This window comes from Corythoichthys intestinalis, chromosome 20 (assembly GCF_030265065.1).
Source record: "Corythoichthys intestinalis isolate RoL2023-P3 chromosome 20, ASM3026506v1, whole genome shotgun sequence".
Classification (NCBI taxonomy): Eukaryota; Metazoa; Chordata; class Actinopteri; order Syngnathiformes; family Syngnathidae; genus Corythoichthys; species Corythoichthys intestinalis.
The window spans coordinates 9,484,494-9,505,949 of record NC_080414.1 but is presented as its reverse complement, the minus strand read 5'-3'; the positions used below and the strand labels follow the sequence as shown (position 1 = coordinate 9,505,949).

Sequence of the window (21,456 nt, the reverse complement as noted above, 5' to 3'; positions counted from 1 at the left end):
ATTTTTTGCTTTAGTTACATCTAAAGATGTCCCGATCGATTGGCATCCCGATCGATCGGGCACGTCATTTTCAAAGTATCGGAATCGGCAAAAAAATATCGGACATGCCTTTTTTAAATATATATATATATATATATATATTTTTTTTTTAATTAAATCGTTTTCAAATTGTATTTCATGTTACAGACAAAATGTCTTACTCATCCAGAGTCTTTAGTTTTGGCTTAACGTAGGACTGTCAAATTTATCGCGTTAATGGCGCTAATTAATTTTTTAAAAAATTTATCACGTTAAAATATTTAATGCAATTTACGCATGCACTGCACGACCCACTCACGCATTGCCGCGTCCAAACTATAAAGGCGCCGTTTTACCTATATATAGAGCTAAAAGGCAGTGTAAAATGAGTAGAGTGAAATTAGGCAGTCTTTGGAGCCTTTATTCAATTGGCTAAAGCTTTAAAATCCCCCTCTCAACAATTAAAAATATCGTGGGAAGCAATGTGGGGAAGAAAGGAAGTAGTTCTTTTTCTTAACACCATGTTATTTCTCAACACAGAGAAGATATATCAATTGGTGTAACTACGCACAGTCATGGTTGCACTTCCCATCATGCATTTGGGCAGAACAGTTAAATGGCTACAGTATCATTTACTGAAAGCTCAACAAATACCCTAGATGGCCATATTTAGTCACAATATACAAAGTCACATTTATCCTTTAAAAATTACAAGTCTTTCTATCCGTGGATCCCTCTCACAGAAAGAATGTTAATAATGTAAATGCCATCTTGAGGATTTATTGTCATAATAAACAAATACAGTACTTATGTACTGTATGTTGAATGTATATATTTGGCCGAGTTTTATTCATTTTTTTCTTAATGCATTGCCAAAATGTATATGATCGGGAAAAATTATCGGGAATGATTGGAATTGAATCGGGAGCAAAAAAAAAGCAATCGGATCGGGAAATATCGGGATCGGCAGATACTCAAACTAAAACGATCGGATCGGGAGCATAAAAAACATGATCGGAACATCCCTAATTACGAAGGTAATTTTATGAGATTTTTCAGGAAACACGTAAACCTCAACTATTTGTTGAATGTTTGATAGTTATGAACACTTTTGATAATTTTTGCAAAACCTGACGATAGGCCTATATTAAATATGAGTTAAAAATATAAATGTACTGAAAACAAATGCAACCGTACTGGATATGAAAGACGATATACTGTGTTTATACTTAAATTTAAATCTGTTTTTCACATCCAATTTCTTAATTCTAATATTTTTAAAATTGTATTTCATGTTTCCAATGTTGTGATTTAGTCCTATTTTATTCAGTAATTGTTTTGTTTTTTTTAAACCAAAACATATGGACTTTGTAAAACTTGGAAAACCAAATAAATGTTCTACTTCAGCAAAAAAAACCAAAAAGGTTGAATCAATTGGATGCCTATCAATTGCAGCTAATACGCTAATACATAGTCGTCAACAACAACAACACAACAACAAAATCACCAACACATACAGTACATAATATCATCTTTATTACACCCAAATATAAAAGAATATATAGATTTATATATATATTTATGTCATCACTATCCCGGAGAAAGAGGACCAAGTCAAGAAAACAATTTGCAGCCTCGGTTGTTTTCTTGTTCGTATGACAGAAACAAAACAACAAAAAAAAGAAGTGAAAGAGGAAGGCCACAGTGATGTGTTGCCATAGTTTGTGCGCGTACGGAGGAGGAAGCTAACGTGCACGTGATCACGCATACATACGTTCCTTCTATTCCGACGTGACGTGACCGTCATGCATCTCCGGTGAGGTCGAAAAAGTGCACCTTATTTTCAAATGAACATTTTTAATTGTGTGAAGGCAAACCTATGGGTATTAGGGTTACACAAAGAAAAAAAAAATAGACCTATGAAAAAAATTGCGAGATTAAATTTGTAATTTCACGTAACGATGTATGGAGCACGGCTAAATCGTACATTTTATGCAACTTTACGTAATGTTACGAGACGTAGCACTTAAAAATAATTTTGTCAAGTACGAAACTATTTTTTCGTAATATTACGACGTATGATTTAAATCTCTGAAATTGGGGTGTGACTATACAGGTAGTCCTCGGGTTGTGACGTACCCTACTTGTGATTTCGACTTAACGATGCCAGAGTCCCGTCCGCTATTCTGTCTCCAGACGTATTTTTTTAGTCGCGCGCGCAAAGCCCCTTTCAGACTTTCAGACGCTAAATTCCTGTGTAATGTGACGTGGTGTTTACCCGTGTCATGGCTTTAAGACATGGGGAGATGTACCGGGGATTACTCGGGTTGGACACCTTCAGAATTGTCCCGTGTTGGCAACTCGCCGCTCTCTGAGCGGGGGACGGGATTTTATAACCTGGACATTACGTCATTTTTGGTTGGCATTAGCAACAAAATAAACCACGCATTTCCAAAGACGATGGACTGTCTCTTCCACGTTCTAAGATCCTGTAGCAATTTCAGTTCCATTTCATTTCTTTCCAGTTCGCAATGTTGACGATTGCGATATTTTTCACTGATTTTTGTATTACTACGAAGAAAAAGGAAATGACGATCGGCCCGTCGTGATAATTAAGTCATCAGCCTACGCGCTTTGATCCTGGAATTAACAGGCTGGTTTCATATTTGCCGCGTCCTGGTTAAGTCCCGGACATTTTACTAGGACGCAACCCGGTTAATGTCGGTATCATAGCCATGTCAGATATAAGGGCTACCCGATTAAAATCCCGGGACTTAACTGAAGTTCAGCGTAGGTCTGAAAGGGGCTTAACAGTTACACCTTTTAGCATTGACGGTGTAAGTACAGTATGTTATTTTTATACTTTATTTTATTAAATGATGTATAGTACATGTTTTTGGATAGTTATTTTGAGATGTATAGGGTATTCAGGGGTACTTAAAGGGATAATTCCGACCTACAAGGAAATTCGGGTTACGTCGCCAGCAATGGAATGGAACTTGTTCACAACCCGGAGACTACCTGTAAATCGAAAAGATGATATATAACGATACTTTGCAGTCCAAAAGGTTATCTATATGCTACCACCGAGAATTGATATAACGTTTTTAAAGGTGTGAAGTGGACTGTAAATGCCCCAAAATCAACAGGAAGTGACCAAACATCAACAGGAAATGAAGTGAAATGCCCCAAAATGAACTTACTGTCTGCCACTGACGGTCATAGTCGTCCAATTTATTTGAACTGGGTGGGTGGCTGCGAATGAACGTTTGTCTACTAGTGTTAAACTCAGAGCGGAATGATAAAAATAGCTTTTTTTTTTTTTTTTTCATATCGTGAGCCCACCCCTACTCGTATTATTACCCCCCCCCCTTTCTTTGTGTGACCCTAATACTCCATCGTACAAACTAGACAGTAATCATATTCACATACGCAAATGTGCTCATGCATTAGCGCGCATTTAGCCTGTTTGTGCCTGTGGGGGGCGCCCTTACTATTTCAATGGAATGTAAAGTACATCAAACGCCCTGTGTCTGAAAGACGAGTATTTTCAAGTCATTTTGTAAGTTTTAAAGGGAACCTCGGACTTAAAGACTTGTAGGCTCTAATAAGCCACAATTGTTCTCTTTTACTAAAATATGTTATTAGAAACACATAAAATATTATCATTGACTTAAAAATCTATCATATTTAGTACATGTTTTGACCTACGGAGGGCGCCATGTTTTATGAGTGATGATGTAGATTGTCACTGTCACTCGAAGAACAGTACCGGATTACTCCAATTCTTTCTACGCGGAGAGACGTCCAATACATGTGCACATCGGTTAAAAGTGGCGAGTTGTTACAATTTGTGTATTTATTGAGTCTAGTGCTGCAACTATTAATCGTTCAAATCGAGTAACTCGATTAGAAAAAAGTTTCAGATCAAATTTTACTGCTTCGAGGACTCGTTTAATTAGAGTAACGTTGTAATTGTTCGTTTTGAACATGTTGTATTTAGTTTTTTTTATTTGAGTGGATACACTGTCCTCTAGTGGCAATAGTGAATATGATACAACTCATCTAACATGGATGAATCCAGCTGCTCCCAGTTAAGACCAACATAAGGTATGTTTTTGTTTGAGCTATTATGTTTGTTTATGCATGCGTTATAGTGCTGCAACGATTAATCGATTAACTCGAGTATTCGATTAGAAAAAAAGATTTGAATTAAATTTTGTTGCTTTGAGTATTCGCTTAATTAATGTGGCATTGTAATGGTTTATTTTGAAAGTGTTTGCATTTAGTTTTATCGATTTGGGTGGATACACTGCCTCATTTCGCATGGCTGAAACCAGCTACTCCTTGTTAAGACCAACAAAAACTAAGTTTTTGTTTAAGCTAATGTTTTTAATGCATTTGTAATGTAGTTTATAGATATATTTAGCCATTTTTGGGGGGAATATGTGTCTGAACCATTTGTTTAGAGCATTGTAAGAAAGAAAACATTAGCGTTTATAGCATTTACGCTAGCAGCCTTTTGCTATGTATGTTAGCCAGTTGTTCTTTTGTTGTACATAGAGCCTTATTTATTTTTTTATACCGTTTGAGGCTCAGCTCAGGTACTTTAGTTTTTCATGTTCCTTATCCGATTACTCGATTATTCAAACTAGTTCATCAATTAATCGACTACTAAAATAATCGATAGCTGCAGCCCTAATTCATTATTTAGTTCAGAAGTATATTTAGCTGTTTTTTGTTGGAATGTTTGAACGATTCGTTACGAGCTTTGTAAAAAAAAAAATTAGCATTTTATAGCATTTAAGCTACAAAAAAAAAAAAAAAAAAAGCTAAAAATAAAACCGATTCTGCAATGCATTAAGTGTTCGTAATCCAGTTACTCCATTAGTCGGACAAACTAATCGATAGATTAATCGATTACCTAAATAATCGATAGCTGCAGCACTAATTGAGTCTTTTACTAACCTTTTCATTGCCTCAAAATACTTTTTGCATGTGTTTCCCTCTCATACCTTTAAGCATAGTGTTTTCTTGTCGTAGCTTTAAGGCAGATTCTTGATCTGTTGACCACATTAGTCACGTAGAGTATTAAAACCACCCTTATTTGATATTTCTACGTTTAAGTATTTTCTTAAGGCATTTTTAGTATGTTCTGTTTGTATGCATTGAAACAAAACAAGCTAAAAGGGCACGGTGGTACTTTGGGTGTCAAATTCATCTCTTGTAGGACGTTTTGCCAGTACAGCACATTTTGAAAGAACAACAGCCCCCCCCCCCCCCCCGTCTCATCCCGTCTTTCCCGTTCATTTTGCTTTTGCTGCTCGTTTTGTGAAATATCGATAGTGCGGTCATGCTCATTAATGTTTCTTTTGAGTTGAACAGATGACATGTTTATGTCGCTAGAGGAAGCCCGGCAGCGTAACCATGCGACGTCAACAACAATGGCGACCTACTAGTTCAACTCATTTTACAAATTGTATAAAAACGAAAACATCAAGAGTGATTTCAATATCAAACTTTTAACTCATAATAACGTTTATCTTTTAAGAACTACAAGCCTTTCTATCCGTGGATCCCTTTAAAACTTGTCCAACATACGGCTCCAGGGCCAAAAGCGGTTCGCTAAAGACGTCAATCTGGATTCATTTTAAAGTGGAAGAAAAATGTCCACTTAGTGTGCGACGGGCTTCAAGTTCACATTTTAGGGTCTTCCACCCGAACTTTTGGTGAGATTATAACAATAATACAATATCACGTTAAGATATATTAATAAAACGTGGGCGAATGAGCGACGCATGACATAACGAAAAACATCCATTTGGAGCTAAACTATCTCACGCACGCAAGCACACACACAGCTTAGTTAACTCATTGGCTGCCATTGACGGTGATAGAGGGACGTCTATTAGTGATAAACTCAAACATTCGTCAAAATTTACTATTGCCGTCAATGGCAGCCAACAAGTTAAAAAGGCGGCGGTCCGAACCGGCCGGCCCGCGGGGGTTCCGATGGGCCTCCGCCACCCGTTTCACGCGAGTACCTTTTTGAATGACGCGAAAAGGCTGGTAGGAAATGAACGGAAGAGGAACGCAAGGTAAGGCGACATCATGGCAGGGGCGGGGTTTAGGGGTGCAAGGTTGTGTTAGTCCACGAAGCTCGCCGCAGGTGGCGTCGTCGCGATCTTTTTGGCACAAACATTGTTTCGACCAGGGCTCATTTGGACAGAATCTTCTTTATGTGCTCCACTTCCATCTGAAAATCAAACACAAAGATGGTGGCTCTTTTTAAGGTATATTTTCATACAGTTGAAATGTGTCATTTAAACAGTGAATTGGCTTTTCAGTCATAAGTGTTGATGACTGGATTGTTTTGTTAAAAATGTTGTGTGGGGGGGTTTGTCCAAAAGGTTAGATTTTTGGTTAACAAAAATAAAACCAACTGGTTGTGAATACTTATGTTTCAGTACCACTGATTGTGCTTGACGTTCAATCCATCAGGAATTTAAGAATTTTTGGTCAAAAATGTTGATTTTTTTTTTCTTTGTCCAAAATGTTAGGATTTTTGGTAAACAAAAATACCCAACAAATACAAAATTGACTGGCTGTGCATGCTTATGTTTCAGTACAATTGACGGCGCTAGAGGTCCAATTGATTTGGACTCTGGCGCAATTTTGGTCAAAATTATTAATTTTTTTTTGGTTCAAAATGTTGGATTTTTGGATAATAAATAAATAAAAACGACCGGATGTGAATGCTCATGTTTACCATTGACGGCACTGGACGTCCAATCAATTTGGACTTTTGACAATTGACATTTGTGAATTTTTGTTCGAAATGTTTTTTTAAAAATTTGGCCAAAATGTTGGATTTTTGGTTCACAAAAAAGTAAAATAGAAAATAAATTCGACCGTCTGTGAAAGGTGCAGTACCATAGAGAGGGTTAGACGTCCAATGGATTATACCCTTTTGACTCTTGTAAATTTTTGGTCGAAAATGCTGGGATTCTTGGTAAATAAAAATAACCTAAAAAGCAAAACCAACTGGCTGTGCATGCTCATGTTTCAGTAGAATTGACGGCGGTAGAGGTCCAATCGATTTGGACTTTTGACACTCTTGTGAATTTTTGATCAAAATGGATTTTTTTTAATTGTTCAAATTGTTGGATTTTTAATAAATTTTAATAAAACCGACTGGATGTGAATGATCATGTTTACCATTGATGCCGCTAGACGTCCAATTGCTTTGGACTTTTGACTCTTGACATTTGGGAATTTTGGTCAAAAATTAAACATTTTTGGGTCAAAAATGTTGGCTTTTTGGTTCACAAAAAAGTAAGATAAAAAATAAAACCTACTGTATGTGAAGGTCGCAGTAAAATTGATGGCATTAGAGGTCCAATCGATTTGGACTTTTAACTTGTAAATTTTTGGTCAAAAATGTTCATTTTTTTTTTTTTTCTTTTGGTAAACATAAATAATCTAAAATACAAAACCCACTGGCTGTGCTTGCTCATGTTTCAGTACTATTGATGGTGCTAGACATCCAATCGATTTGGACTTTTGACTTTTGTGAATTTTTGGTCAAAAATGTTTTTAAAAAACAATTTTTTCAAAATGTTGGATCTTGGCCTAAAAAAAATTAAACCGACTGGATGTGAATGATCATGTTTACCATTGACACCGCTAGACGTCCAATTGATTTGGACTTTTGACTCTTGATATTTGTGAATTTTGGTCACAAATTAAACTTTATTTTTTTCTCCAAAATGTTGGATTTTTGGTTGACAAAAAAAGTAAGATAAAAAAACAATACCGACAGTCTGTAAAGGCTGCAGTGCCATTGACGGCGTTAGACGTCCAAACGATTTGGACTTTTGACTATTGACATTTGAATTTTTGCTCAAAATGTTTTTCAAAAATTGTCCAAAATGTTGGAGTTTTGGTTCACAAAAAGTCAGATAAAAATTAAAACCGACCGTCTGTGAATGCTGCAGTACCATGACTATGCTAGAAGTGCAAACCATTTGGACTTTTGATGGAATGGACTTTTTACACATTTTTGTCAATGTTTTTTTTTTTTTTAGGGGGTGTTGTCAGTTATATTGGATTTATCTTGTGAAAAATTTTGGGACTTTTTTCCTCAAATTTTTTTTTTAATGAATGTTTAAAAAATATATATATATTTACTGTTTTGGAAAATGATCTGACCTGTAAACTGAGTCGTATCTTCTTCTCCTCGTCCAGCGTGCCGGCAAGCTGCTTCATCTCCTGCCTGTGCTGAGTCTTGAGCAGCTCCACGGAGCCGCGCAGCTCTCGCAGCTGTTTCCTCAGGTCCTCCAGCGAGGGCGCCGTCACGGGCGACGTCTGCCGCAGCTCCGGGGCTGGGCCGGAAAGCGCTGAGGGGGAAGGCGGCGATGCGGGAAGCAGAGCCGACGGCTTGGTAGTGACTTGAGGTTTACTCTCAGGTACCTGTGGGGGTCACCGATTTGGATTGAACTCTTTCAGTGCCATTGACTATGACAGACGTCCAATCATCCTTCTGCTGTGAATTTTTATCACTGGTATTAATATCATATTTTATTTGCTGATAATTTAAGGTGCACTGCTATTGACTGGTAACCAGTTCTGGGTGTATCCCCCCACCTAGTGTACGGATAGCTGGAAAAAGTTCCAGCAACCATGAAGATAAGCAGCACAGATGGTCAACGAATGAGTGTATCATTTACCAGGGGTCCCCAAACTACGGCCCGCCTCCACATTTGGTCAGGCCCCCTGAACATTTAAATTTTTTTTTTTTTTTTTTACTTGTGTTTTTTATTTTCTGGCATTTTTCTGTGAAGAACCCAGAGAGGGTTATTTGGTTATTATCTATTTGATTAATAGTGTTATTATTGTATTGTATTGTATTATATTTAGGGCTATCAAACGATTAAAATGTATAATCGAGTTAATCACAGCTTAAAAAATGAATTAATCGTAATTCATCGCAATTCAAACCAGCTATAAAATATGCCATATTTTTCTGTAAATTATTGTTGGAATGGAAAGATAAGACACAAGACGGATATATACATTCAACATACTGTACATAAGTACTGTATTTGTTTATTAAATCAACAAGCTGGCATTAACATTATTAACATTCTGTTTAAGCGATCCATGGATAGAAAGACTTGTAGTTCTTAAAAGATAAATGTTAGTACAAGTTATAGAAATTATATATTAAAACCCCTCATAATGTTTTCGTTTTAATAAAATTTGTAAAATTTTCAAACAAAAAATAAACTAGTAGCTCGCCATTGTTGATGTCAATAATTACACAATACTCATGGTGCTGAAACCCATAAAATCAGTCGCACCCAATCGCCAGCAGAGGGTGACAAAACACCAAAAAAACACAAGTAACAAATGGACATGACACTGCTGTCATTTTAATCCGTTTGAGCGGGGCATGTGCGTTAAATGCGTCAAATATTTTAACGTGATTAATTTTAAAAAATTAATTACCGCCTGTTAACGTGATAATTTTGACAGCCCGAACTATATTATATTGTATTTTATTATTATCATTTTTTTATTATATTTACTTTTGTTCCGTGAAGAATCTAGCAAGGGTTATTTGATTGTGGCTTTCAGATAAACAATACATTTTTAAATTTAGGCACTCCTGCAATCGCCACACCTTTTCTGTTTAAAAACTGACCACGGCCCCTCATCAGAGAAGGGAAAAGTTATGTGGCCCTCACAGGAAAAAGTTTGGAGACCCCTGATTTAGGACTTTATAAATGGCTTGATTGCAATGACAATGGCACTAAAATAAACATTTGGTCCCTTACCGAAATGATGATTTGCGAGCGAGGCCGACGGTCGGTGACTCTGGGCCGCGACGCCGTGGGGTGACTGAGCTTCTCTGCCGTGGGAACCACCGCGTCCAGGTCCAAATCTAGACCTTCGGAACAGCACACATCAAAAATCCGCCAGCATGTCACCCCGTTCTCACCTATCCGCGCTCACCCATGTTTTGAGACTTGTCAGGGGCAGGTTCAGGTGTCGAAGCCCCGCCCTCAGATTTGGGGCTTTCGCACCTGAACGACCACACACACACAAAGGTTAAGGTAAAGGGGTAAGGGGTAAAGGGGTGTTTTACGAGCGGATACTGACGCAAGGGTGGGGGGTCTCTCAGGGCGTCTCGGGGGTTGTTGGGTAGCGGATGAGGAATTTGACGTTTTAGGAGGAAAAACTTTCTTGGGGAGGACAGTCGGAAGGGGGGGCTTGACCACTTCGTCACCTACACACACACACAAACACCTCTTGGATTTATTTTTAGGACACGTGAGGGGAAGCCGAAGCATTTTTTGAAGGGAAAAAGTCAGCACAAGTGTTCAAGAATAAAGGCAGTTAAGGTAAAGAAAGGAATGTTATTGTAAGGTATTTTATGTAGGCTCCCTCTTGTGGTGCTTAATGGAATTGCTAACCTGGTTTAAATGTTTAAAATTACAATCCATTTTGAAGTTAACTCATTGGCTGCCATTCATAGGGATAAAAAATTGATTGGACGCCTAATTTTATCGTAAGGTATACTATGTGGGCTCCCTCTAGTGGTGCTTAAGGTAATTGCTGAACTGCAACTCCTCTTACATGATAAAGAAAATATTTTTATGTCAACTCATTGGATGTCGTTGATGGCAATAGACGTCAAATCCATTTGAAGTGGAAGTTGAATGATTGGACGTCTACTAATGATAAAAATAAATATTCTGAAGTATTTTATGTGGGCTCCTTCTAGTGGTACTTGATGTAATTGCTGAACTGAAACTAAATGTTTAACATTAAAATTTATTTTCAAGTTTAAGGGGAAATTCAGATTTTTTAGCGTTTGGTTTAATTTTCCGGTTAGTGAGGGTTTAATAAGTCGGTGGAGTTGATTTTAAAAATTCAGTGTAGTTTGTTAGTTATTTTTTAGTTTCAGGGCTCCAGAGTGGCTAAGCTAGCGCGAGTCAAATGGGTCGACTTAGCATGCCAATAAAAAACATATGCATACATGAAAATCATCATTGAGATGACACATGCAATCAATAGTGTTGGCTATGTTTTCAGGATAAAGTTATTAAAACTTGCCACTGCATGTTAATAATTGCAGTATTACCAGCAACATTTGTAAGCTGCTCTGCAGAGGAGCAGGGCGGAGTGATATCACATTGTTATTTTCCCACCGCTAATTTTTCTATGTCGTAGCCAGCAGCAAGTAACTAGTTTATATTTTTCCTCGTTCTTCATAGGGAATTTGTGAAAACTTTCCTTTGCCCATTTCTTCTGGCTGTTTCCACAGCCTCTAAATGCACATTTCGCCATTTTCTGGCCGTTGGTTAACAGACAGATGCTGCATTTGAGGAAGGTGGGAAGTCAGTTTCCAACCTCTGATCTAGAAAAATATCATTGGAACGCCTCCACTATTTGATCGGTCACGAGAAGGCAGGTTTGCTGGAGGTCAAAATGTCTTCTGATGGCCAAAAATAAAAAACTTACTTGTTGCGATCAGCCATCTTTGCTGTTTACAGTCGTTTGGAACGCTTTTCGGTCGCAACTGGTACTCTCCGAGCGGGATAAGTCCGACTTCCCACCTTCCTCGAATGCAGCATGAGCACGAGTGGCTGAAGCACTCTTTTCTATCGTGGTCGTATTATTTGTCTAAAAAAAAAATAGTCCTAGAGAATGGAATTAATTATGGCAGTTTTCTGGTGACATTGTTTTGGCCACATGTGTGTTTTGGAAAAATCTTCAGCATTTTGAATTTATTTGACCATGTTGGATCTGTTCGTAGATCTGTATTGTTTTTCATTGGCATGCTAAGTTGGCCCCATTGACTCACGCTAGCTTAGCCACTCCGGAGCCCTGAAACTAACAAATAACTTACAAACTACAGGGAATTTGTTGACTCCAACTCAACCAACTAATTAAACCCCTACTAACTCGTAGATTAAGCCTGACAGTGGGGCAAATAAGTATTTAGTCAACCACTAATGGTGCAAGTTCTCCAACTTGAAAATATTAGAGACGCCTGTAATTGTCAACATGGGTAAACCTCAACCATGAGAGACAGAATGTGGGGAAAAAAAACAGAAAATCACATTGTTTGATTTTTAAAGAATTTATTTGAAAATCATGGTGGAAAATAAGTACTTGGTCAATACCAAAAGTTCATCTCATTACTTTGTTATGTACCCTTTGTTGGCAATAACGGAGGCTAAACGTTTTCTGTAACTCTTCACAAGCTTTTCACACACTTTTGCTGGTATTTTGGCCCATTCCTCCATGCAGATCTCTTCTAGAGCAGTGATGTTTTGGGGCTGTCGTTGGGCAACACGGACTTTCAACTGCCTCCACAGATTTTCTATGGGGTTGAGATCCGAGGATGGCTAGGCCACTCCAGGGCCTTGAAATGCTTCTTACAAAGCCACTACTTTGTTGCCTTGGCTGTGTGTTTGGGATCATTGTCATGCTGAAAGACCCAGCCACGTCTCATTTTCAATGCCCTTTGCTGATGGAAGGAGATTTTCACTCAAAATCTCTCGATATATGGCCCCATTCATTCTTTCCATTACACAGATCAGTCGTCCTGGTTCCTTTGCAGAAAAACAGCCCCAAAGCATGATGTTTCCACCCCCTTGCTTTAGAGTGAGTACGATGTTCTTCGGATGCAATTCAGTATTCCTTTCCTCCGAACAAGAGAACCTGTGTTTCTACCAAAAAGTTCTATTTCGGTTTCATCTGACCATAACACATTCTCCCGGTCCTTCTCTGGATCATCCAAATGCTCTGTAGCGAACCGCAGACGGGCCTGGACGTGTAATTTTTTCAGCAGGGGGACACGTCTGGCAGTGCAGGATTTGAGTCCCTGGTGGCGCATTGTGTTACTGATAGTAGCCTTTGTTACTGTGGTCCCAGCTCTCTGTAGGCCATTCACTAGGTCCCCACCATGTGGTTCTGGGATTTTTGCTCACCGTTCTTGTTATCATTTTGACGCCACGGGGTGAGATCTTGCATGGAGCCCCAGATCGAGGGAGATTATCAGTGGTCTTGTATGTCTTCCATTTTCTAATAATTGCTCCAACAGTTGATTTCTTTGCAGATTAGGTCTTCCCAGCCTGGTGCAGGTCTACAATTTTGTCTCTGGTGTCCTTCGACAGCTCTTTGGTCTTGGCCATAGTGGAGTTTGGAGTGTGACTGACTGAGGTTGTGGACAGGTGTCTTTTACACCGATAATGAGTTAAAACAGGTGCTATTAATACAGGTAACGAGTGGAGCCTCGTTAGAAGTTAGACCTCTTTGACAGCCAGAAATCTTGCTTGTTGGTAGGTGACCAAAAACTTATTTTCCACTCTTATTTGGAAATAAATTCTTTAAAAATGAAACAATGTGATTTTCATTTTTTTTTCCAAATTCTGTCTGTCATGGTTGAGGTTTACCCATGTTGACAATTACAGGCCTCTTTAATATTTTCAAATAAGAGAACTTGCACAATTCGTGGTTGACTAAATACCTATTTGCCCCACTGTAGATGGCAATAGACGTCCAATGCATTTGAAGTGGGAGGGTCAGCAGCAAATTCATGGCCACTCTCCCTGTTCAATTGGATTGGACGTGTACTAGCAATAAACTCATCGTATCTTGGCCAGAGGAAGAACAAAATTTCCTTTTTAACTCATTGCATGCTACTGACAATGATAGACGTCTAGTTTATTTGAAAAGGGAGAGTTGGCAGCGAACGAATGAAGGAAGAAGAGAGTTATACATTTAACCGATGCTGGTACCTCGATCCTGTTCTCTTTGCGGCAGGTGCTCGGGCCGCTCCGGAGGAACTTTCTTCACATCCGACTTTTTCTCTAACGATCACATGTTTGTCAACACAACATGCACACGCAAACGCTAGCAAACTTTTTCTTACCCGCCGTCGGGGGTTTGGCGACCGGCGCGCCGGGGGGTGGAGGCTTCTTTGGTCTCTGGAAAGATAGGACAAATTATAGAATTTTTTTGTTGCTAATTTTCTCCCTTTTCGTTACCTCTTTCTCGTTTTCGAGGAGTTTAACGAAGTTATCCGGGAAGACGCCTTGCCTGCCGCCGATTTCGCCCATCCACCAGCCCGTGTCGGCGCAGTCCTGGAGAGATAGAAGCGCGACAGGTGAGGTGATGTAGAAAAACGACTCGCGGGGAAATTCAAATCACCTTAGTGACGATGGTGATGATTTCGCCCTCTTTGATGGTTAGCTCGTCCTCGTTGTGCGCTTCATACGGGAAGAGAACTTTGCACAGTTCTCGACCTGGAAAAGAAGATGGGAGTCAGTTGTTGGCTAACACTGGCGGCAGGAGATGTCCAATTTTTTTTCTTTAATTAAAAAGATTTTAAAACTAGAACACTGTATATGGTGGAAAACACTCAGGTGACTTGAAGTTCCGCTCCTTCTTTCAAAATTGTCCAATATGCATGTGTGATACATCATTGGAAACCTTAAAATCTCAATTTTCTGGGGGAAGAAAAATTTTGAACAGGAGGGCATTTCTATTAAAAAAAAAAAATATTTAAACACGTCGGAAAAGTTACCTAGTGTTGCTTAAATATATATATTTTTTAATTAAATTATTAATAAAATACAATATTTACTGTTTTTCCCTTTAAAATATATTGAAATATATATTTATTTAAAATTACAAATATAAAATATTTTATTTTTCAATAAATTTATAAAAACATTTACAAATAAAAACATTGACAATTATTACATACTACTGATTTTTCCTATTTTTTTTCTTTTTTCCATTCAAATATATATATATATATTTTAATGAATGAAATTTATGAATAATTACAAATAAAAAATATTTACAATTTTCCCCATTAAAATATACTTTTCAAATACATAAAATTTATTCCCAGTTATTTTTTTCCCCTTCTTTTAAAACGTTTTTATATTAAGTCATATTAAAATACAAATAAATTTAAAATATAGATTTTTTTTTCTTTGTTTCACTTTTTTTCTTTTTAAATGTATTCTTTTAACCCAAAAATATTTCTTAAAATATGCTATATAACATAACATAAAATATTTGCTTTTTTTGGGGGGTGGCAAACTGAAAACATTCACAATCAAGAGGCTTAAAAAAATAATTTGGTCAGAATTTTTTCATTTTAAATACATATCTTTTAAGATTCATAGTAGTTTTCAGTGAAAAATGTCTTAGAATGGGTTTTAAATACATCATTAACTAGTATCTCACTATTTACCGTTAGGATGCTTCACCCCCCCCCCCCCCCCCCCCCCAAAAAAAAAGGATTTGCAAAGTTTTAAATTAAACAAACGTCTACCTGCCAATCAAAACAGTTGATTAATTTGGCACCAAATGATATATAGAAAACGAGACCTTTTCCTCGACTGTCCGGGTCACCCTTCATGTTGTCGGTGGGCGCCGAGTTTGCAGTCTTCCAATCGGCGACCTGAAAGACAAACGTTGCCTTGAGGACGCAGCAAAACTCTCTCTCACTTACTCACTCACAGGGCTGCTTCTGTCCACTGCGCACACACGCCGCTCTGTTCAGTCACATGTTGAAGTCTGAATGTGCTGCTTTTTTTTGATGAGCTCAGCGCCAAAAGCTCACCGTTTACCGACATCGGCCAATGTTTGCGTGATGAGTCGTACGAGTTGAAAAATGGGAGTAGCGCTACTCAAATTTGAGAAGTAGAGATTTAATGTACAAATTATTTTTTTAACCCTTACAGGGCACTCATTTGGCTCATTAGCTGCCATTGACAGCGCGAGACATCCAATCCACTTAGACGTCCAGTGTCATCAATGGCACAAACATGTACCACTGCACCCAGTTTAAATGGATCGGATGTCTAACCTTGTTAATGAAAAGCAGTGAGTTAATAGTAACAATTCTCTTATTTTATTTTAACTCAAAAACTTTTTTCTTAACAAAAAATCTAAATTTTGTATTTTCTAAGGCTAAAAAAATGGAATAAAACAAACAACATTTTTGATCCCCTAAAAATATAGTTTGCCGGCCAAAAATGAAAAAAAAAATCGCGTATTTTAATTTTTTAAAAATCAGATTTAAAAAAAAAATCCTACATTTAACAAAAATATTTATAATTTTGACCCAAAAAAAGTACTTCTTTTTTTTTCAACAAAAAGCTATCTTTTTTAACAACAAAATTTTTGACCAAGCCAACCAAAAATCCAACATTCTGGGCGGGAAAAAAATACTCAACATTTTTCACCAAATATCTTTTTTTTTTTTTAAGTTTAAAGTTTTTTTTTTTTCTCAAATCCAACATTTTTACCCCCCCCCCCCCAAAAAAATCTAGTTTTCTGGCCAATTTTTTTTTTTTTTAATTCTTATTTTTACAAAAAAAAAAAAAAATAATTCCAACATTTAACAAAATATACTTTCGACAAAAAAACCCTTCATCTTCAGATTTAACAAAAAAGCTACCTTTTTTAACAACAACAAAAAATCCACATTTTTGACCAAGCCAACCAAAAATCCAACATTCTGGGTGGGGAAAAAAAAAAAAAAATGTTTTTTTTTAAATCCAACATTTTTGACCCCCCCCCCCCCCCCCAAAAAAAATCTAGTTTGCTGGCCAAAGATTTAAACAAATCTCTTATTTTTATTAAAAAATCACATTTTTTAAAAAATCCTACATTTAACAAAAAAAATGATGATTTTGACAAAAAGCCTTTCCTTCATTTTAACAATAACAAAAAACCAACCTGTTTTAACAACAACAAAAATCCACATTTTTGACCAAGACAACCAAAAATTCAACATTCTGGATGGGAAAAAAAATAAAAATATTTCACCAGATATCTAAATTTTGTTTTTAGAAAGTTTTTTTTTAATCCAACATTTTTGAACCCCCCCCAAAATCTAGTTTGCTGGCCAAAAAAATTTAAACAAATCTCTTTTTATTAAAAAATCTTTTTTTTTTAGAAAATCCAACATTTAACAAAAAAAAATAGATGATTTTGACAAAAAGCCCTTCATTTTAACATTTAACAAAAAGCCAACTGTTTTAACAACAACAAAAAATCCACATTTTTGACCAAGACAACCAAAAATTCAACATTCTGAGTGGAAAAAATAATCAACATTTTTCACCAAATATCTAAATTTGGTTTTTGCAAAAGTTTTTTTTTTAATCCAACATTTTTAACCCCCCCACCAAAACTATCTAGTTTGCTGGCCAAAAATCGACCAATTTTCATATTATTTTAATTTTAAAAATTCTAAAAAATGTTTTATCCTGTACCAAAAATGCAACATTTTGTGCAAAAAAAAAAGAAAAAAAAATTGAAAAAAAAAACAAAAGTTTTTTTTTTTTTTTTTAAACAAATTATCAAATAGATTGGACCAGGGTCGCAACTTAGGGGGTGTGACCACATCGGGGTGAGAAGCCTGGTTTGCGTGAAGTGGGCGCGGTTAAGCGAAGGGAGTGTCAAACAGAAAGGTAAGATGATGTGCAAAGGCCATATCTACACATAGCAGGGTATTTCGCAAAAAGAAAAACTTTTTCTACGGTTTGCCCTATCATCCACACGCACATGCATTTTTTGGGGCATTGAAAACGAGGGCTCTTAAAAACTCCTACCAAAGTGAAGATGTGCGAATTCTGCATTTATAGCGCCATCAAATTGACACTGATAACCGAAGATTTAACTGTGGGAACTTCCCTGTCTGCGACAAACTTCTTTCTGCATCACACAAGAGACCAATGTTTACATTTCGAGTCAACGTGGATTCCTTAGCGGTGGGTTAAGATCTAATTATTAGACAGGTGCTTTTTTCTTCCAATTATTTAATGCGGTTGGCTGTGGATGCTTTTGTGGAACCTGAACACCTCCCCCCACACCTCAGTTGGACGGTCTACTCTGGGAGTCCCGTTTCTGTTCTGCAGGCCCTGTTCCCATTTGTTCCTCCGCTAGATTGGACGTCTACGAATGATAAACTCATTTAAATCGTTCTGCTTGATTATTAAAACATGATTGGAAGTCTTATCTTCATCAGTGACACTGAAAGAATCACATGAGTGCGCGTCACCTTATCCCCGTCTGACTCCATGTCCACAGATCGCGGGCGCAGCTTGATGGGCTGATCTTTGAAGATGTCACCAAAGCCGAATCCTCTCACCTTGGCACGACAGCACCACCTTCAGCTTTTATAAAGCAACTACAGGTATGATTTTTTTTCATTAATTACCTTTTTGGGCTGGATTTCTCCAGATCCAGTTTCAGATCGAGCGTCACCCCCGTCGCTTTCGCTCCCGGGGCTGTTCTTACCTACGAAAAACGGGCAAAAAAAAAAGTAAACAGTCAAATTGAACGATGCCCTGGCCTTCAGTTTTGATGAGACTGACTGTTGCGGGCGGCAAGGGGCTCCTCTTGCGAGGCGGGCGTATCGGGGTCGGCGTCCAATAAGATCTCTTTGGTGAAATTGGAGGGGAACATGCCGCTTTTGCCATTAAGGACGCCTTCCCACCAGCCTTCCTCTACCTAAGTGTCAACGGACAAATGTCTCCATTTCTCTACTTTTCTAAGAATCTGCGTTCTCTTACCTCGGCTACGATTTCGATGATGTCGCCAATTTTTAGTTCTAGCTCGTCTTCATGTTGAGGCACGTAGCTGAAGGCCGCTTTGCAGCGTCGCTTACGGATCTGGTCCCCTATTCAAAATACAGTGATACTTTGACTTATGAGTGTCTCTATACAGTGATACCTCTACTTAAGAACATCTCTACATACAGAATTTTCAGGTTAAGACACGCCTCAACTGGAAAATATTGCCTCTTGTTATGACAGAAATTTCAGGAAGGCACTTGCATCCCAGAATTCACTGAATGCAGTATACTTATAGCTGCTCTGCCATTGGCTATTGCCTTGTATTCCTGGTATCCAATTGGCTTAGAGGGACCTCTACTGTATGTGTATGAGTGTATCCCAGTGTCCTCTTCACTCGCCCCTCGTGTTCCGACAGCTTTTCATGAGTGTATTAACTTTTATTCTTAACTCTTTTCTTGTTTTTTTACATTATGCACAACTTGTATTTTATGTTTATTTTGGTATAATCTAATTGTAATATGTATTTGTTACATGTTTTGATGCATTTTTATGCGTTCTAAAAGATTTATGTCTGAATTTTGGGGGGCTTGGAACAGATAAGGGCATTTACATTGAAAACGCGTCTCTACTTACAGAATTTTCAAGTAAGAAACTACTTCCAGAACCAATTAATTTCGTAAGTAGATGTACCACTTGATATGGAATTTTCAGGTTACAACACACCTCAACAGGAAAATAGCATTTTGTTAAGAAAGAAATTTCAGGATACACGAGGCAAAAATACAGTTCGGGCTGCTAGAATTTACTGAAAGTAACATACATCTAGCTGTTCTGTCATTGGCTATGGCCCCGCATCTTCCTGGCATCCAGTTGGCTAAGAACGACCTCTGCTGTACAGTGCGGCAAATAATTATTTAGTCAACCACTAATTGTGCAAGTATTTCCCCTTGAAAATATGAGAGAGGCCTGTAATTGTCAACATGGGTAAACTTCAACCATGAGAGACAGAATGTGGAAATAAAACCCAGATAATCACATTGTTTGATTTTTAAAGAATTTATTTGCAAATCATGGTGGAAAATAAGTATTTTGTCAAGACCAAAAGTTCATCTCAAAACTTTGTTATGTACCCTTTGTTGGCAATAACGGAGGCCAAACGTTTTCTGTAACTCTTCACAAGCTTTTCACACTCTTTTGCTGGTATTTTGGCCCATTCCTCCATGCAGATCTCCTCTAGAGCAGTGATGTTTTGGGGCTGTCGTTGGGCAACACAGACTTTCAACTCCCTCTACAGATTTTCTATGGGGTTGAGATCTGGAGACTGGCTTGGCCACTCCAGGACCTTGAAATGCTTCTTACGAAGCCACTCCTTTGTTGCCCTGGCTGTGTGTTTGGGATCATTGTCATGCTGAAAGACCCAGCCACGTCTCATCTTCAATGCCCTTGCTGATGGAAGGAGATTTTCACTCAAAATCTCTCGATACATGGCCCCATTCATTCTTTCCTTTACACAGATCAGTCGTCCTGGTCCCTTTGCAGAAAAACAGCCCCAAAGCATGTTGTTTCCACTCCCATGCTTCACAGTGGATATGATGTTCTTCGGATGCAATTCAGTATTCTTTCTCCTCCAAACACGAGAACCTGTGGTTCTACAGAAAAGTTCTATTTTGGTTTCATCTGACCATAACACATTCTCCCTGTCCTCTTCTGGATCATCCAAATGCTCTCTAGGGAACCGCAGACAGGCCTGGACGTGTACTTTCTTCAGCAGGGGGACACGTTTGGCAGTGCAGGATTTGAGTCCCTGGCGGCGCATTGTGTTACTGATAGTCGCCTTTGTTACTGTGGTCCCAGCTCTCTGGAGGTCATTCACTAGGTCCCCCCGTGTGGTTCTGGGATTTTTGCTCACCGTTCTTGTTATCATTTTGACGCCACGGGGTGAGATCTTGCATGGAGCCCCAGATCGAGGGAGATTAACAGTGGTCTTGTATGTCTTCGATTTTCTAATAATTGCTCCCACAGTTGATTTCATTACACCAAGCGTTTTACCTATTGCAGATTCAGTCTTCCCAGCCTGGTGCAGGTCTACAATTTTGTCTCTGGTGTCCTTCGACAGCTCTTTGGTCTTGGCGATAGTGGAGTTTGGAGTGTGACTGAGAGAGGTTGTGGACAAGTGTCTTTTATACCGATAATGAGGTAAAACAGCTGCTATTCATACAAGTAACAAGTGGAGCCTCGTTAGAAGAAGTTAGACCTCTTTGACAACCAAAAACTTGTTTGTAGGTGACCAAATACTTATTTTCCACTCCAATTTGGAAATAAATTCTTTAAAAATCAAACAATGTCATTGTCTGTTTTTTTTTTCCACATTCTGTCTCTCATGGTTGAGGTTTACCCATGTTGACAATTACAGGCCTCTCTAATCTTTTCAAGTAGGAGCTTGCACAATTGGTGGTTGACTAAATACTTATTTGCCCCACTGTATGTGTATGTGTGTATCCCAGCGTCCTCTTCACTTGTCATGAGGTGTTCCGCCAAATGTACGTGAATGTATTAGTGTTTATTCTTTACTCTGTTCTTTGTTTTTTACATTATTCACAAATCTCATTTTTACTATGCAATATAATCTAAATGTAACATGTATTTGTTACATGTTTTGATGCATTTTATGCTTTATTAAAGATATATGTCTGAATTTTACAGGGAATGGAACCGATTAGGGCATGTACAAGGAAAGCGCGTCTGTGCTTACGGAATTTGCAGTTGACGAAACGACTTCCAGAACCAATTAATTTCGTAAGTAGAGGTACCACCACAG

At 38.0% G+C, this 21,456-nt stretch overlaps 1 protein-coding gene and 1 long non-coding RNA gene across 6 annotated transcripts in view; one reads left to right on the top strand and one right to left on the bottom strand.

The window, feature by feature from the left end:
• Positions 1 to 1,149: 1,149 nt before the first annotated feature.
• sh3kbp1 (SH3-domain kinase binding protein 1) overlaps positions 1,150 to 21,456 on the bottom strand; it is a 35,242-nt gene continuing 14,935 nt past the window's right edge. Inside the window, exons 4-17 of one of the 4 annotated variants that reach the window (XM_057824327.1) lie at positions 18,636 to 18,742; positions 18,438 to 18,573; positions 18,281 to 18,360; positions 18,122 to 18,211; positions 15,439 to 15,511; positions 14,245 to 14,339; positions 14,082 to 14,177; positions 13,967 to 14,021; positions 13,833 to 13,904; positions 10,183 to 10,309; positions 10,036 to 10,106; positions 9,858 to 9,964; positions 8,230 to 8,490; positions 1,150 to 6,274 (exon numbers count right to left, since the gene is read on the bottom strand). In XM_057824327.1, coding sequence (XP_057680310.1) covers positions 6,236 to 6,274; positions 8,230 to 8,490; positions 9,858 to 9,964; positions 10,036 to 10,106; positions 10,183 to 10,309; positions 13,833 to 13,904; positions 13,967 to 14,021; positions 14,082 to 14,177; positions 14,245 to 14,339; positions 15,439 to 15,511; positions 18,122 to 18,211; positions 18,281 to 18,360; positions 18,438 to 18,573; positions 18,636 to 18,742 — 1,409 coding nt within the window. In that variant the 3' untranslated portion in view covers positions 1,150 to 6,235. Of the gene's footprint in view, positions 6,275 to 8,229; positions 8,491 to 9,857; positions 9,971 to 10,035; positions 10,107 to 10,182; positions 10,310 to 13,832; positions 13,905 to 13,966; positions 14,022 to 14,081; positions 14,178 to 14,244; positions 14,340 to 15,438; positions 15,512 to 18,121; positions 18,212 to 18,280; positions 18,361 to 18,437; positions 18,574 to 18,635; positions 18,743 to 21,456 lie in introns of all 4 variants that reach the window. The other 3 variants (XM_057824324.1, XM_057824325.1, XM_057824326.1) reach the window with 3 other exon arrangements.
• LOC130908662 (uncharacterized) lies at positions 14,098 to 21,454 on the top strand. 2 transcript variants are annotated; one of them, XR_009061634.1, is made up of 4 exons: positions 14,098 to 14,200; positions 18,151 to 18,256; positions 19,274 to 19,314; positions 21,342 to 21,454. It is a non-coding gene; the product is annotated as an uncharacterized LOC130908662 (long non-coding RNA). The 2 variants fall into 2 exon arrangements; XR_009061633.1 differs by lacking the exon at positions 19,274 to 19,314 and having other exon boundaries at positions 21,342 to 21,370.